Here is a 17,526-nt window from a genome sequence, read left to right on the forward strand (position 1 = left end):
ATATGTTATATGTAACATTTTTGATGCTGTTTTTGCCTTTCATCTTAACCTTTGCCTGTTCATTGAGGCATAAGATAGGCTACAACTAGGAAAAGAAAATGTATTCAGAAAATTTGAATTCAAATTTTGATCAATATTCTTCCCATGTTATTTATCTACAAAACTGGATGATTAGGCCTGCAATTAAAGAATTGATATTTGATATTTATCAGTTCATTACTTCCATTCAAAATGTGTTTTCCTTTACCTTTACAAATGTATCTTTTGGAGAATAAAATATATTTGTGAATGGTTTGCAGTGTAGTTAATTTATGACATATTTCTGTTCAAACCATTAATGCATCTGTCAGGTTTCCTATGTGTCCCCCACCCAATGTTAAACTCATTTCTACGCCCTTGATCCCTGTGCTCGTTCTATATTATAGTTCGTCTAACACATTTATCATTGCCATATGTCTTCGTTATAAGATTATCTTAGATCATTAAAGTAATGAATGATTGTACTGAACACAGTGAGTGTATACAGTGGGCGCTCGGTCGCCTTGCTGTCAGGCTGTATTTGGTTCCCCTCCTACACAGATGTATTGTTTGCACCCACTGTTTCTAGTCGGACAGATAAAGGGACGGAATCCAAACAGCCACGTAGTAAAAGGCGAAGCTCGCAAAAAGGTGAGCTTTTATTGTCTCTTCGTGACATTTTCCCAATTTGTCATTTTATAGTTAACACGTAGAGTCTGTAACGTAATTGAGCGACACAATGTTATCTGAAAATATTTAAAAATCACACGTCTACACAGGCGCTGGTTATTCTAGCTAGTTAGCGTTAGCAAATCTAAGTTAGCTTGACAGGTCCCGTCGTACAGTAAACACGACGTTTTAACCTGTGTGAGCTCGTCTGTCATCTTTGTCATTATATTAGTCATTTGAGTTAAATGAGCACGGCGGACATCACAACAGCGTATGTATTCATGTTTGTCAATGACGCTCTTCATTTCTAATGACGTCTAAACTGTTGACTGCAGCTAGACGGTATGAAACCCTGCTGAAAAGCGGCTAGCAAAGTAACCAAGCTAATGTCAGACAGCCAGAGTTCAGGGTTATCGTCATTGCCTTAAATGAATAGCATACAGTGACTAACTTATTTGAAACATACTTGTGCATTATGGTGTTTTCAATAATAATAACACTGCCGCATTAATTCACCCTGACAGCTGCATATCTTTCGACAGTGGTGCCACAAATTCAATTCAGGACCAGTTATGTTTCCCGCTGTCTAAACTAAAGCTGACAGCTGAAATACTTGAGTTGATACTACTGTTGGCTGGCTGGTTGATGAGGCTTATCTCTTTGAGTTATTGGCACATTCTACAAATTCCTAATTAATTCAATCTTAACTATCTACACTTAAGTCTATAAAGAGGGGATATGAAACTGTGACTTTAGTCCTTTCAGATTTGTTCCTTTAAAACAAATGAAGGAAGTCACAGTAACTGGCTTGTAAATGTAAATTTAACACTAGGCAATCTACTTAACTACCAAGCCAGCTTGTTAGCCCTTGACTCTGGCTTATGGTGTAATTAAAGCATGCTGTGTTGTTACATAACAGTATTACCGCCCATAAGGAATCACTGGTGAGGAGCTACAGCTTCTTCTGTAATGTTTATGGATCTTCATCATGTGTCATATTGTCTGCACGAGTGCCAGCTGTTAAACTCAACCTTTTCTCATTTGGGTTTGTTTTCAGAAGCATTCCTGAACATTGACATGCTCCAAGCTCACCGGCCTCCTAAGAAGATGGTGTTGTGAGAACTTCTTTCCGAAGGGGCCCACCAGCAGCACTGTCTACTCAGTTTTTCACAGTAAATGGACATGAATCATTCTGAAGACGCTCAAATGGAGATTAACACTGATCAAGATCACATCACTTTAAAATCCAAAGAGGCTGAAGTTCATATTGTGGAAAGTGAAACACAAGTGAAGCAACAAGGACTTCAGAGCACTCAAAAAACTAACGGGGGTCTTCATAATGGTGAGTACCGATGCTTTCTAGATTGTATTTAAGGGTTTGTGCTGGTATCTTATCTTCATGTGACACTACCCCCTCACTTATTACCTTTTCAGTGGAAAAACAAACCAAAATGTGGCAACCATGAAGTGGTAGTGCTGTGATACTGAAAGAAAAAAGGCAATATATATGCAATGAATGGTACATTATGCAATGCCTGTAGCCCTGTAGAGCAGCCTGGTCCTGATGATAAAAAAGAATATTTGTCAGCCTAATCAAAATGAAAAGGACCGAAACAGTTTGGTTGTCTGGGTACAGGTTTGTAACATATATTTAGATTTTATTACATGTTTCATTAAATAATGAAAACATCTGCTTGCTTTGGTAATATTACACAACACAGGTGGAAGTATTGCTTTTACTTATATTTCAGCACTGTGTCTTTGTTATCAATATTAATTTCCTTCCTGTGAACACATGACAATAGATGCTGACTGTTGTGAGTTCACTGCCCAGTGGGATTTCACAACGGTGACTTGACATAGAGAGACATAGCCTGGAAATCATTTTAAAAATATATTTATATTAGAATGTCTCATCATGCCGTGATATGCCTGTTTCTAACTCCACTCTCCTATCTGAAAAGTTATTTTCCCCCCTTTAGGCATATTACTACTATCTCTTGTATCTAACACTTGTATCCTGCCATGCATGACCTGTTTTGTGGCTACTACAAGGCCTGAGGCCTTCGCCTGCTCCATGCTACACAGCTCTTTGAACTAATGTGTTAAATAGCTCAACTGAATTCTTAGTCATCATCACGGGGAGAGCTGCAACTACAGTTATTCTCATTATAGATTAACCTGTTGATTATTTTTTTGATTAACTGATTAGTTGCTTGGTGTTTAAAATGTCAGAAAATAGTTTAAAAAAAAAAAAAAAAGTCCATCACTCCCAAAAGGCAAATGTATCTTGTTTTTTTCCATAACAATCCACAAACTAAAGATATTCAGTGCACTGTTAGAGAAGACTGAAGAAACCAGGAAATGTTTACATTTAAGTAGCTGGAATCAGACAATTTGGATATTTTTGTCTTAAAAATGACCCAAATTAATTTAATAGTTGACAACTATGCTTCTATTTGACATAGCGCTTAAGCTTTAAGAGAAAGAGATGACTGAAATATTTCTGGTTGCATAAGTTCATAAAGTTGGGAGGGGAGGGAGTGAAGGAGGGCACATGAGAGACAGATTTTAAAAATGAAGGTCAAAATCGATGCATAGACACAGATAGCCGGACCGGTGACATCACAGGGGGTTATTTTTCTCTCCCCACAGAAACAATAAATACATGCAACTGTTTTCATAGGTTGAGTAGTACTCCTCTTTGCTAGTGTGTTTTTATGTGTTAAATCAATGGTGTTTCTCTTCTGGCAGCAGGTGGGCTTATATATTACAAAACTGTCTAATTTCAGGGATTAAAGCGAGGAAAGATTTGTGAGCCTGAAAAGTTGTCCAGGAGGAAACGTGTACAATGTGTTGAATGAAGTATTATATGAATTTAAAACTATTGCTGTGGTGCCTGAGAACTTTAAACTCTGTCATTTGTATTTTAATGTCTTTGTCTTGAAAGTTAATCCTGCTAATGGTGCTCCTAGACACAAGGAGTAGGTGCAGCTAAAAGGATGAATTGGGATAGTTTGACAAAGTTGCCCAGCCAGTTCTCCAACAGAATCACGTTCTCTCCGCGGTCTGGCTCACAATACCTGATCATGACTCAATTGGCACATTCCTCCAGGCTTTTCTTCACCCTTTCTTTTTCAGGTCCCGTCAGCTCAGATGGGATGCCAAACGGAGACGGACTGGCAGAGGGCTTGGGTTCTGCGGGGGACCCTCATCTGAATGGGCCCCTGCCTCTGACAGCCCTTCCTCAGAGCACCAGCACCCCTATCAACTCCCTGACCCAAGAGCCCTCCCCAGGTGTGGCTGCTTATCCACCCATGATGCTAGAGAAGTCTGAGGGGGCTAGTGCTGAGGTCACGGTTCACAAGGGTGATGCATTGCAGTCGCTCAGACTCAGTATGCCTATGCAGGAGACTGAATTGTGTAAGCATAAACTTGTGTTGAGCAAGTGGCCCCTCTACACCCCCCCCTCCTCGCCTGCCTCCCCTGCATTATTTTAACCTCATTTTGCTGTGGGATGTTTTGCTTTGTTTGGATCATATATACATCCTTTTGTTAACTCCCGTGTCTGTGAGTTCTCCAAACAGATGAATTCAGTGGGAATTTCTTCAAGTTGTTTGAGTCTGCCTTTTTTTGTGTAACTCCCGTAGGCATTTGTTTGTTGCTTGATTAGATATTGGTGTGGGTGCTGTTTTTGGAACCGTGTTTGGACTAATGGCTGTGTTTTTGGTACTAATCCCTCTGTTGTGTTATCTTTTTGGTTGTATTTTAATGTGAGGCAGAGTGGCCTTGTTCGTAATGATGAAATGTTATATTTTCAAGCTTTTTCACATGAAATCTGACACTAACTGTGGTGATTTTGGTTGGCTTTACATTATGACTTCCACATATAGCGACACACAAAGGATCTTATAGTAAAGCGTCCTTGATCTCATGTGCTTATGACTAATCCAATGTTAATGTGTTTATGAAAGACTTTATTCAACATATTTCAATACTAGCTGCATAGCTGTTGCATCAATGTCTGAAGTGAAGCTTTTCAAGTGAACTGACCATGCAGATCCAAACAATAATACAGTGTAGTGCAAACCTACACATTGACCTAAAACCAGAAAAACTTGTAAAGTGATTTGAAAGTTGAAAGTTTTTATGTGGCCCGTCAGTTTGCTCTACCAGGCACAGTGGGTCATGAAAACGTTTTGTCATTTGAATGATGAGTGTAGAGATGTAAAATGATATACTACCATGTTCAGTAGTTACATAGCCGTCTGCTTTAAAAAACTGCAGTAGCTGTCAAGTAAAGTGGAGAATGTTGCAGGTGCAGCTTGTGACTTATAGGTTTCTGTAGCTTGTATAAAAAAGCTTGTTTCCTGCCCGTGGATTTACATGAGTAACTCCAATTTGAATAATTTGTTTATTTTACTACTAGAGGACAGGATTCCAGGTAGCTTCACTCTCCACCATATACCATAAAAATCATATAAGCCTTTACACTCAGCTATGTCTGATCAGCAATGTAACCTAAAGCTCAGCATTGCTTGGACTCACCTGTTACAGGACTATAATACATTTCTTATGGTGGGGGAACGTTCCTCTTTTTGGCTTAATGTACTCTCTCTGTAGCCAACCAGAAGCCATCACTGGAGATGGAGAACGAGGAGAAGATTCGCCTGGAGGCTCGCCGGCGCCTGGAGGAGCAACTCAAACAGTACAGAGTGCAAAGACATAAGGAGAGGGTGAGTGAATTGAGTCAGGTTCAGGACAACACTTCATCATGAATTTATATGTAAGCAGGTTAGCCTTCTACAGTGTTTGCCTTCAGTATTATCATGTTTTCGCAGCCACTGTTGCATTCCCCATCTGTCTGTTAAAGCAATATATCATAAAGTAATGAACACATGTGGAAGAAATTAGGAACAAGAAAGCCCCTAGTTGGGAAATCAGTTGATAAATGTCGGTGATTATTTGAAATGTCTGCAATTAGACAATTATTTGATGTTGTAATTACTTTATAGCATTCGTTTATGCTTGTACACCCAGCTCACGTCTGCTGCTAAACCTGCTCTTTTCTTGGATAATATAACTTTTAAGATTTTGACAGATTGTCCAGCATTTGTGACAGTTTGGCTCCTGTTCTCCTCCAGTTGGGCTTCTACTTGTGTCAGATATTGTCAGGATAACAGCATCTTTGTTTTTTTTCTTTTCTGTCTGTTTCCAGTCTCACCGCAGCACCCCCAAAAACAGGCCGTTCAGCACCCTGGATCCAGAGTTAATGCTGCACCCTGAGGCTCTGCCCAGGGCCAACACTGTCGCCATGACCAAGGAGTATTCCTTCTTGAGGACCAGTGTCCCTCGTGGTCCCAAACTGGGCAGCTTGGGAATTCCCCCTTCCAAGGAGAGGAAGTCCAGGTCACCCCGCCCAAGCAAGATCCACTCCTTGGCTGATTATAAGTCTCCTGAGAATGACGGCGGAGGTGGGGGAGGAGATGGTGGAGTAAGGACAGCAGACAACACCATGGGCTCCCTCCAGTCTACCATCAGCTCAGTGTCCACTCTTTCCGAGGTCAGTGTGATGTCAGAGTACAGCACTTCTGAGGCAGAAGGACAGCCTGGGGTTTCACTCCAGGGCGGGGACAATGTCTCCGAAATTGATGGCAGCGAATCAGGAACAAGGCCTGGGAACGATGGCAACGACAGTGACAGCTCGTCTTACAGCAGCGTGTCTACCAGGGGGACATACGGAATGTTGTCCGCCGCAGTGGAAAGGCAGCAGGGACCCTACTCGGTGGAGGGGAGGGAGATTGCTCCAGAGGCCATGGGTCAGTTCCCCTCCCTGCAAGAGGTGCTGCAGGCAGCCAGCGAAGAGCAGCACCTTCTGGAGCTAGAGCAGGAGAGAGAGGGCACAGCTGAGCCTCGCAGCCGCAGGGACAGTTTCTCTAGCAGGTATTTGTCAATGTCAGATAGGAACAGAATAAAATAATTAACCTGTTTCTGTTTATTACTCACTTAAAGTAGTTCATTACTTGTGTAAATTTGTTAATGAATCAAATCATTTGAACACTGATGTTATTTGCATTTTTTCAGTGTGTCTTTGGAGAGTTCTGTGATGGGCCATGATGAAATGCTGCAAGTGCTGAAAGAGAAAATGAGACTGGAGGGCCAGCTGGAGTCCCTGTCATCTGAGGCCAATCAGGTTATATAACATTGATTTTTTTTTTGCTCCTACTGCATAAAGCGCTTCATACATACACATTCTGCACTGTAGTGGACAAAATAACAGGGACAAATATAATCAAATACAAACCCGGTACAAACTGCATCCTCAAATTGACTGAAATGAAAGACAGAATCTTAAACAAAATATGTAAGGTTTTTCTTGGCAGTTTATTTAATGATTGATTGATTGACTGATGTATGCTTACCCAAGAGCATATCTTAGAGGACATACATCTACATTGTAGAAATACTGTTACTAGAAGGATAAGTGAGGTTTTATCATTTGTATACTGGCAGGACCAGCTATAGTTTGCATGAATAGAGCATACATTCAGCTAATTACAAATAAAGTCAGCAATATAATCATATACCATTTTCATCTACTTATACAAGACACAGCCTCAATTTCCACAATGATTAAACTTTGCTTGATGGCCGTTAAAGTACACTTAAGTGAATTGAATTAAATAAAATTACATTGAATTAAATAAAATTACATTAAATGAAATTACATGGCAAGGCCAACCATTTTAGGTCACACTGGAAATACTGAGTGATTGGCCATACATGCTGACCAGTCCTTCCTGTTCTCCAGGCTCTCAAGGAGAAGACCGAGCTTCAGGCCCAGCTTGCTACAGTGAATGCTCAGCTGGAGGCGAAGAAGGTGGAGGCTCAGGCTAGCCAGGTGAAGCAGAGCACCCTCACTACAGAAATCGGAACACTGCGGCAGAACTGCGGCCAGTTAGAAAAGGCCATGGTGGAGCTCCAGGGCAGTCTGGAGAGCAAGAACGCCAGTCTGGCCTCTTTGAGCAACGACCTGAAGGTGGCTGAAGACCAGTATAACAGGCTGATGGGGAAGGTGGAGGAGATGCAAAACACTGTGACTTCAAGGGACAATACGGGTGAGAGATGTAGACCGAGAACTGAGCGTACCATTAAATAGTCAGCATCTCTAAAGGTGCTTTGAGTCAACAAGCCATCCATGATGATGGTAGGGTAACCATTACTGCACGAAATGAGATGTTTTAATCTTACACGTTGCAGTTCAGGACTTGCGTCAGCAGATGGGTGGCCTCCAGAGCCAGCTTCAACAGGTCCAGCTGGAGCGCAGCACCCTCCAGAGCCGACTGAAGACCTCTCAGGCTGAAATAGACTCACTCCAGCAGGTCAGACAGTGGTACCAGCAGCAGCTCGCCCTGGCACAGGAGGCAAGAGTACGACTGCAAAGCGAAATGGCCAACATGCAGGTAAGATTGATGCCTATGCAGCCAGTTTGGTTGTCAAGACAACGGTCAGGAGATGCTGGCTCACATGACAGTTTTGTTGTTTTTGTCTCTCACAGGCTGGACAGATGACCCATATTGGCGCCCTGGAACATCTGAAGCTGGAGAATGTGACACTGTCGCACCAACTCACTGAGACCCAACACCGCTCTATCAAAGAAAAGGAGCGGATTGCTGTTCAGCTGCAGAGCATTGAGGTATATTCAGTGACATCCCTTTCTGAATTTGCCATTGTCAGTTTTCAATGTAATGTCTATACATCCACTCAGGGAACAGTACCTGAAGGTCATTATTGATCCAGGGACCTTAAATAAAACCTCTCTAATTTGATCACTATTCATTTGAATGCTATTCATGTAATATTTTGTTAATTTTGTTAACATTGTTTTGTTATATTTTTAAATAAACTTATTTTTTAACAACCTATTTGTTAACCCTTAAACTGTCTTCAATGCAGGCTGACATGCTGACCCAGGAAGCTGCTTACAAGCAGATCCAGGATGCCAAATCTATGGTGGAAGATGACCTGCAGCACAAACTGGACGAGTTTGAGGAGGAACGAGAACGTTTAATAAAAATTGCCAACACAGCCAGTGCCCTGGAAAGGGAACTAGAGCAGGTAGTCATTCTAAAAGTAACATAGTGTGTTAATTGTTCTATTGGAGATGATTATATAACCTCATTTGCTCATCTTCAAAAAATGACTTAAGTAAAAATGTGGTTATTATTGGAATAAAAATAAGTGAATGAGTTAGATAAATGTATACATGACTCATTTGTTTTTCTTGTAAGGTGCTAAAATTATTGTTGCATTGTGCTCTGAACTGCCCACATTCTATCTTCCTTTAGATGAAATTGACCATTTCCCAGAAAGACATGCAGCTGCAATCACTCCAGAAAGAACATCTGGAGCTGATGTGCCAGCTGACAAACACTCAGGAGAACCTGCACACCAAAGAGCAGTCCATCAACCAGCTCGAGGCTCGTTACCTGGAGCTGGAGGCCCAGCTGGCCGAGCTGCAGACAGACAGCAGCGCCAAGGATGACAACATCCAGTTCCTGCAGAATGAAAAGATCGTTCTGGAGGTAGCGCTGCAGGCAGCGCGGGCAGACAAGAGCCAACTGGACGAGGGCGCCGAGCGGCTTGGAGAGGATGTCTTGGTGGCCTCAGATGTCTTGGATCAGCTCAGACAAGAAGTCCAGGTCAAAGCCAATCAGGTACGAGACATATGGCAGGAGTGATTTGTATAGTGGTGTATGACTCATTAGTCAAAAGAAGAAAATGAAAACACAAAAGAAACAAAATATAGAATTGCCTGGAGAAATAGCCACAGCTATGATTAACCAATACTGACCTTCTTTTCAGGGTGCCCTCTTATTAGTGGCAGTATTTTTTTTAATTTTGTCTATTTATTGACTTTACTGTTGTGTATTTGTCCTGTGTAGCTACTTGTCTTCTCTCTGTTGTAATGCTGTAACACCCAAATTTCCCCATCGAGGATGAATAAAGGACTAATCTAATCTAATCTAATCACTATGTTGAAATAGTAGTGAATAATGAAGACCTTTTGCTTTGTAACAGATTGAAACTCTACAACAAGAAAATAGCTCCTTGAAGAAACAAGCTCAGAAATTGAAGGAGCAGTTCCAACAACAAAAGGTAACACTTCTTGCTGCATCAGTGTATGAGATAAATTGTGCAAGAAATTAGATTGTAAGTGAAGCATGACTCTCCTGTCTAAATAATTGTCACAAATAGACAATAGTGTTGTTAAGATGAAATGATAATATTAGCTATATCTCTGGAGAAACGCAGTGTGTGTCACTTTACAAGACATTTCCATGATGTTGTAAAAACTGAAAATCAGATTAATCAGACTGTGTTAGTGAAGTTAGTAGAAGCTACAGGGAAGTGTAGACTTTGCATACACATACAAAATACACTTGTCAGAATCTCCCAGCTGGCTGAGGCTGAAGCTGTCGTGGGAGGATGTATTGTGGAGCCAGATGGCTGTCATCTGAAGAATGCCCAAAGTGCTGGGTGACACGCCTCAGCGGATTGAGCAATGATGGATGCTGCTCAGTTTGCATTGGCAGCCTGTCATAAAGAATGTGGAGTTAATTGACAGAATGACAGAAAATGTGCACTGTATTTTGTTTCCATCCAGTTTTCACAGACCCACTTTAGACTCTAGACGTTAACATTCATCTTAGTTGATCAAATTGTATTCAGGCTGCTTTCTGCATTATGTGACATTTTAAACAACTGAACCTGACCAGGACCTTTCCGGCATGTTGTGCCCATTTGTTCCCCCCTTCATTTCCTTTCACCTCTCCACTGTGTGGTTTCAAATAAAGACATAGTGTTCCAGTTTGGGCTCAAATGCAGCTTATTAAAGGCAAAAAAAGCTGTGTTTTGAAAAGTATACGGGTAGAATATGTATTTCCCTTTTTAGAAACAAACAAGGCTATTTGAGGAGCTGAAGCCTATGTAACTCTGTGTTTATTAGCTTTTTTCTTTAGTGAAATATATCTCATTGAAGCCTGTAGATGATGCAGTGTAGGATGCTCCCCTGCAATCATTATGCTGTGAAATGTAATTTTGCCTACTGTCTAAGTTGAGACAGACATGAAGGAGACTGTATACTCACTTCATTACTGTTTGATTATAGCCAGAAGAAACATTGTAAATGACTTCACAGGTGATGGTGGAAGCCTACCGCCGGGATGCCAGCTCCAAAGACCAGCTGATTAGCGAGCTCAAGTCCACCAAGAAGCGTCTTTTGACGGAGGTGAAGGACCTGAAGCAGGAGCTGCTGGGTGTTCAGGGGGAGAAGCAGAAGGCAGAGCTGGAGCAGGCCCGGCTGCAGCAGGAGGTAGTGAGAGTCCAGGAGCAGATGAGCAACATGGAAGCCCATCTGCAAGCCATTCAGACAGAAAGGGATCAGCTTGAAAACCAGATCCAGGTAATTCTAAGGACTTAAATTTTTCCAATATTTGTTAAGTAAATGTTTTGGATGTAGTGTAAAGCAGGTGTAAGTTAACTGTTAGCCATATTTGTTTGAATCCTGTTTTTAATGTGGCGCATTTGGTGTTCTTCCTCCCTAGTCTCTGCAGTTTGATCAGAGCCAGCTCGCAGCAGTGACAGAGGAGAATGAGGGCCTGAGGAAACAGGTGGAGAAAATGGAGTCCGAAGCCAAAAAGTGAGTCATACGCTCCACTGAGGTTTGCAGAGCTTGAATGATGCCCACACTTATGACTTGGACCATGATGAATAGCTCTGTCAAGTGCTATTTATAATTGAAAATACTGGGCAAAGCTTTAACAATTCCTGATCCCCATGTAGATTGTCTGCATGTGAGTTGGTACTTGTGGTCACGTTCTCTTCCCTCTGTACTTAGGGTTTAAAAGGAAAAAAAAAAAAAAAAAAATCTGCCAGGTTAGATTCAAGTCATAAATACATCTTGTGTTCATATATATATAGATATATAGATAGATAGATAGATGGTCTGTTGACAGAACAATATAATTATTTGGCGTATTTAAAAGTAAGTTCTTATTTGCTTGAAACAGGGCCATCTCTGAACAGAAGGTGCGTGTGAAGCGACTGGGGACAGATTTGACCAGCGCTCAGAAGGAGATGAAGGCCAAACACAAGGCTTACGAGAATGCTGTGGGCATCCTAAGTAGGAGGCTCCAAGAGGCCCTGACTGAAAAGGAGACAACAGAGGCAGAGCTGGTCAAACTCAAAGCCCAGGTGTCAGATGGTGGAAACAGCCAGGCCTTACAGGTATACCCTGCCTTGAAAAGTTCACATGGTTGAAGACTGAGATTTATTTTCTCTGGTGGGAAATATGAGGTCTATAAATAGTGACATGTACATAAAGGTTGATAAAGAGTTTCAGGCAGTAAGCATTGTAAAACCATTACCATTATAAAAGTGGTCTAAAGGTTGCCTTGAATCAAGAGTTTTCAGTCTTTGAGCTCTTAAATAAAACTGAAAAAAAGGAATTAAAGGAGTGCTTATATGTGGTTATTAGGCTGTTGACTGTACCTTGTTATGAGGAATGCTGTTATTTTATTATTATTTTTTAATAATGTTTAAGAACGTTTTTTTTAAGAACGTCAACAGCATGACCTTCAGTCTGACCTTGTACTCCAGTGACAATATTTTTAAATCAAGCATATTAATTTTTTCATTGTGAATAATTCTGGTTAACTGTACCTGTTGAGTGAGTAAAACATAGTGAAACACAGCATGTTTTTAATTGTGATCCAGGAGAAGATAGTGGCTCTGCAGGCTGAGCTGCAGGCCGTCACCAACAGCAAAACTATGCTAGAGAAGGAGCTGCAGGAAGTGATCACCCTCACCACAACAGAGTTAGAGGAGTACCAGGAGAAAGTTATGGAGCTGGAGGATGAGGTACGACACACTATATTTCTAATGGGAAATTATTGTTTATCCTTTTTTTATGGCTTCTGTTTTCACTCTATTCACGTATATATTTTTTCCACAGCTTCAAGAGTCACGATGCTTCAAGAAGCGAATCCGAAAGTTAGAAGATGCTAACAAGAAGCTAGCACTTGAACTAGAACATGAAAAAGGGAAACTGGATGGATTGGCACAGTCCCACAATACACTGCGAGAGCACACCAACATTTTGGAATCTGCCTTAGCTAAGAGAGAGGCAGATCTTGTCCAGCTCAACTTACAGGTGAACAATTAATTAGCATCTTATAAAGTTATTACATTTTGTTTTTTTGCTGTGTCACTTGTAAGCCAAAGCCTTTAAATGTGGCAGAGAAATTCAAATTTAGATAGAAATGGACTTTAATGCACTTTAAATTAGACAGTGTAAGAAAGTCAGAATGTTTTCTCATTGATCATTTTCTTCAGGTTCAAGCTGTTTTGAAGCGTAAAGAGGAAGAGGACCAGCAAATGAAGCAGGTGGTGCAAACTCTACAGCTTGCCTTGGAGAAAGAGAAAACCAAAGTAAAGGACCTGAAAGAACAGGTAAGAGTTCTCAGCCTAACATCAGCATGGTATATTCTCCTTCTTTTAACGTTCAAATCTTAAAACAACACAACATTTTCATTTTCCCTCAAAAGTGTGTGATTTAAATATATGTAAGAGAGTTGAATTGTTACATGCATACTTAATATATGTAATGGCATTTGTCTTTTTTGTCATCAGTCTTGGATGTGGAGCATTTGGCCCTGCTGGGGTTGTTTGGGTTGTAATGATGCAATGTGTCCTTCAGGTGGCAGCAGCAAAGGCTGAAGCAGCTCACAACAGACGACACTACAGGGCAGCCATGCTGGAGCTGTCTGAGATCAAGAAAGACCTGCAGTCCAAAGAGGAACTCGTCAAAGCTCTGCAGAGTGAAGCTCACAAGCTTGAGTATGTGCATTTACCTAAAGAATCAATACTTTAATATATATATTGTTTATATATTGTGTGTTGCATCACTTGTGGTTACACATCATACCAATCATTTAACACTTGTAAAATAGGAGTTTCAAAAGGAGCTATACTATCATGATGGGCATCAGTCAGGATGCATGGAAACAAGACCATGAAACTTGACTTCACTCTCAAGAGGTTTATTTCAATAATCTGGATTCTGGCAGTGAATGAAAAGGGATAAGAACCAACCAACCAATCAGTGAGAAGGAAAGGGGAAGTGAGGAAAAGGAAGTGGAATAAATAAAAGAAAAATAATGAATCTTTACTACATCACTCATATATTATACTTTACAGGGCTCAAGATGAGAAGCATGGTCAAGAGGTTTCCAGGTTCCAGGAGGAGCTGGCTGAGGCCCACTTTCAGCTCCAGGTCCTCCAGAAACAACTGGATGAGGAACTGTCAAAGCAGCCACTCACTAACCAAGAGGTAAGGTCTTCCAGCTACGATTAAACTGAAATATTGACTGATCAATCATTTTATTTTTAATGAGGTATTTTTGGGCTCTACTCGTCTAAATGCTGTTTCAAAGGGTTTTACAGCGACTAATAAAACTCCACAATTGTATTACCATCTGACCCAGCATGTGTGGTTACTGACAAAAATCTAACACTGACTGCTTGCTCAGGTTGAGGACCTGAAGTGGGAGGTGGAACAGAGGCAGAGGGAGATTGAGGCTCAGAAGCAGCAGGTGGAGATGATGGAGCAGTGCCACCATAGGGAGCTGGACAACCTACAAACAGCTCTACAGGCAAGTCATTGGTTAATTGTAAAATACAGATGCAAAGCTCTCAACAAGAAATAAAATGGTGTTGTATGCAAGAACGCACAGATTATGCCAAATAATTGTAGGGAGATGGAGGATGAAGTGAGCATGACCAGTACCTGCAGCTTTTTAAAAAGGGTTCATAACTATAACATCTTTCTCTCTGCCTCAGAACATCAAAGTGGAGCTGGAGTCAGTGCAGGAGGAGCTGAGCGGCACCAGAAAGGACAAGTTCATGCTGCAAGCCAAAGTGGGTGAGCTGAGGAACAGCATGAAGACGGTCCTGCTGCAGAACCAGCAACTCAAACAGGACCTCAAACAGAGTCGTCTAAGGAAGGTAATACAGCTTTATTCATCTTGTGTGCCTGTACTCTTTGAGATATGGAGTATATGAAGTAGGATCTTTTACTTACTTACACAACTTATCCCACTTTTTCTTTATTGATACCAATTCAAATACATAAATTCAGGTTATTGGCCAAAACCAGTTGGTATTTTGTTATTCAATCTGATATTAGGGCTCCTTTTTTGTCAGAAAAGATCAGCTATGACCAGATGCAATTGCACAACATTATATCTTAAAAATAGTATTCTTCGCATTTGGCAACAGTGACTTCTGGTTACTGTGTTGTTACCCAGCTAGGTGTATCATTCATTTCTATGAGTAATGCTTTCAAAGCCAGTACCCTCTCTGTAGACAGATAAAAAGGCCAGTGATGACAGTTAAATGCCAAATACAAAATGTAAGCTCAAGATAAATGACTAAATATATCCCTGTAATGATGGTGCTGTTTGAACAGCAACGTATGGAGCTGAAAAGTGAGGGGAACCCATCCAACCCAGTGACGCCAGTAAAGATCCCAGACTGCCCAGTGCCTGCCTCCTTACTGGATGAGTTGCTGAAACCGTCAACTTCTGTTAACAAGGAGCCCCTCAACAACCTGCACAACTGTCTACGGCAGCTCAAGTAAGATCCTCTCTTGTTCTAAAATGTTGTGTAGTGTTGAGCAGCCGTCCAAATGGCAAACCTTGAATTATCTGCTGTAATGTTTGTTTGTTTGTTTTTGTCAGAGAGGAGATGGACAGTCTCCAAAAGCAGATGGAGGAACACACAGTAACAGTGCATGAGTCAATGAGCTCATGGACAAACACAGAGGAGGACCTGGCTCAACAGGGGCTCCAAAACAACATCTCCAAATCATCAACGCTGCTAAACAACATGGCGGCGGAAAATAACAATGAAGCAGAACAGCAGCAGTCATAACAGAAGAACTTTTTCTCAGGCCAATAGAGGGAGAGTGGAGTTTTATCCACAAAGGCACTTTTAAAGCCCCTTATTCCCTTTTCTCTTTTCTTAACAATTGCTGCCAACATTTGGCGTTCTCCCATCAGCACAGAAGTGCTTTCGCAGAGTAATACTTTATATACCATAGCTTTATGCTTTCCTCCTTATTTGATGGTTGTTTATATTTTGTTATGCTGTTGTAACATTTATTTATTTAGAGTTAAGGAAATTACAACATCTCATCTGACAGCCTCTCCACGAGGATCTTCCATATTATGTTTTGTTACCATAGGTAAAATACGGTCTAGTTAGTAAACTTGTATTTCCCCCATTGAGGTTGGCAGTTACTAAACTGTATTTAGTCATCATTCTGCTCATGATATTAAATCAGTGGCTTTGACACTGCTTAATGATGGCTGACAATTTAAAAAAGTGTTTAGGTGACAGAAACATCTGAGTCTGCTACCACACTGGCTACAAACCATTCTTCCATTTCTTTGTGCCTGTGTACGAGTGAAGTCACTCACGTATGATTTAACTGACATAGCTACATGTAAGCGGTTGGTGATGAAACATCATCACTCCTTTCCATGACGTTTCAATTCATGCACACATGTCAGTTACTTTTGTATTTCTTCTTGTTAAAATGCAGTGTTTCTTACATTTATTGTAACCATATCACCTTGGGTTCTTAAACTCTGAAAAAAAACATTAATCTCAGTTATGTATGGACGTGTTTTGTCTAGCATGGACTGCAGTAATTCGTACGCAAAAAGAAAAAAAAAGCCTTAAGCAACCTTTTAATATACTGTAAAAGGACTGTGTCGGTTTGAATGAACATATTTCTGCTGAGGGGCGTGTGCAAGATGTATATGTTGTATATGAGTGTGCAAATCCATACTGAAAGATAGTTTACTGTAAAATATGTGGGTCGCATCAACTGACATTGCACACTAGATCATCAGACCTTAACTGACTGAGAGAGCAAGTTGTAGGTAGGATGATGCAGAAATGTTACTATTTCTTCAGGTGCAATCAAATGTGTTTATTTTCTGTTGTTACATTTGGTACATTATTTACAAAAAATGACTACCCCTGAATCCGATGTTAAAGTTGTTTTATGGCTGTTTGATGGTTACGGGGATAAATTAATTGTTTCCAGAGGTTAATATATAAATACTCTTCCTTTTTTGTATGATTGTGAATTCATCATAATTGTTAAATAGTGTAAAATGGGAGATATCAAATGCAAACCATAAAATACAAGCAGATAATAAATGATACAGTTGGGTTAAAAAAAAAGTGAAATCTGGGATTATGAGATAGCACAGTAGCTTTCTGCATGTAACTGTGCTACAGCTGCTAGGATTGTTCTCATTCTCACACTAAAAGAAAACAACTTTTTTTAAATACCATTGTATGCTTCTGTATTTCCAAAGGGACAATAAATCTTTTGAGGATAATGCTTATTGACGATAAATAACAAATCTATTGATCTGCTGTGTTCTGAACAAATATGCATAAACTTTGCTGTATCTGCTTTTTCTTTTTTTTTCATATTGGAATTTATTCATTCCTATGTTGAAACATTTGCATTGGGAGATGTGATTGTATTTATCATAAAATTGCACTATTCACCGGTCATTGCAGCTTGTGCTCATTTAGTGTAATAATAATAATAATAACAACGTTTATTTATATAGCGACTTTAAAAACTGTCACAAAGTGCTTCATAAATAATACTTAATAATAATCACACACACAATCCACAGTGCTGCATGCTGTTCTACAAAAAATACTTTATAAATATTTTCCAACTTGTCT

The 17,526-nt window shown here is 40.4% G+C and overlaps 1 protein-coding gene across 3 annotated transcripts; it reads left to right on the forward strand.

Annotated features, from left to right (window-relative positions):
- The first annotated feature begins 623 nt into the window (after positions 1 to 623).
- On the forward strand, positions 624 to 17,346 carry golga3 (golgin A3). Of its 3 annotated transcripts, none has more exons than XM_053325198.1 (24): positions 624 to 669; positions 1,745 to 2,029; positions 3,803 to 4,110; positions 5,311 to 5,423; positions 5,906 to 6,630; positions 6,772 to 6,880; positions 7,499 to 7,805; positions 7,948 to 8,150; positions 8,246 to 8,383; positions 8,644 to 8,805; positions 9,036 to 9,404; positions 9,769 to 9,846; positions 10,889 to 11,152; positions 11,295 to 11,389; positions 11,760 to 11,976; positions 12,466 to 12,609; positions 12,704 to 12,901; positions 13,084 to 13,200; positions 13,448 to 13,587; positions 13,948 to 14,080; positions 14,280 to 14,402; positions 14,590 to 14,754; positions 15,218 to 15,384; positions 15,489 to 17,346. In XM_053325198.1, exons 3-24 carry the CDS (start codon positions 3,849 to 3,851, stop codon positions 15,679 to 15,681), a joined length of 4,422 nt encoding a protein of 1,473 aa, XP_053181173.1. In that variant the 5' UTR covers positions 624 to 669; positions 1,745 to 2,029; positions 3,803 to 3,848; the 3' UTR covers positions 15,682 to 17,346. The 3 variants fall into 3 exon arrangements, with proteins under 3 accessions (XP_053181173.1, XP_053181171.1, XP_053181172.1); XM_053325196.1 differs by having other exon boundaries at positions 3,829 to 4,110; XM_053325197.1 differs by having other exon boundaries at positions 3,829 to 3,984.
- The last annotated feature ends 180 nt before the right edge of the window (positions 17,347 to 17,526 follow it).

The sequence above is a fragment of the Scomber japonicus genome, chromosome 9, assembly GCF_027409825.1.
Source record: "Scomber japonicus isolate fScoJap1 chromosome 9, fScoJap1.pri, whole genome shotgun sequence".
NCBI lineage: Eukaryota > Metazoa > Chordata > Actinopteri > Scombriformes > Scombridae > Scomber > Scomber japonicus.

Coding starts and splice junctions, on each gene's coding strand:
- golga3 (XM_053325196.1), top strand. CDS start 1,864: ATGGACATGAATCATTCTGAAGACGCTCAAATGGAGATTAACACTGAT. Junction 6,881..7,498: donor TGTCATCTGAGGCCAATCAG/GTTATATAACAT, acceptor CCTGTTCTCCAG/GCTCTCAAGGAGAAGACCGA. Junction 11,977..12,465: donor GAAACAGCCAGGCCTTACAG/GTATACCCTGCC, acceptor ATTGTGATCCAG/GAGAAGATAGTGGCTCTGCA.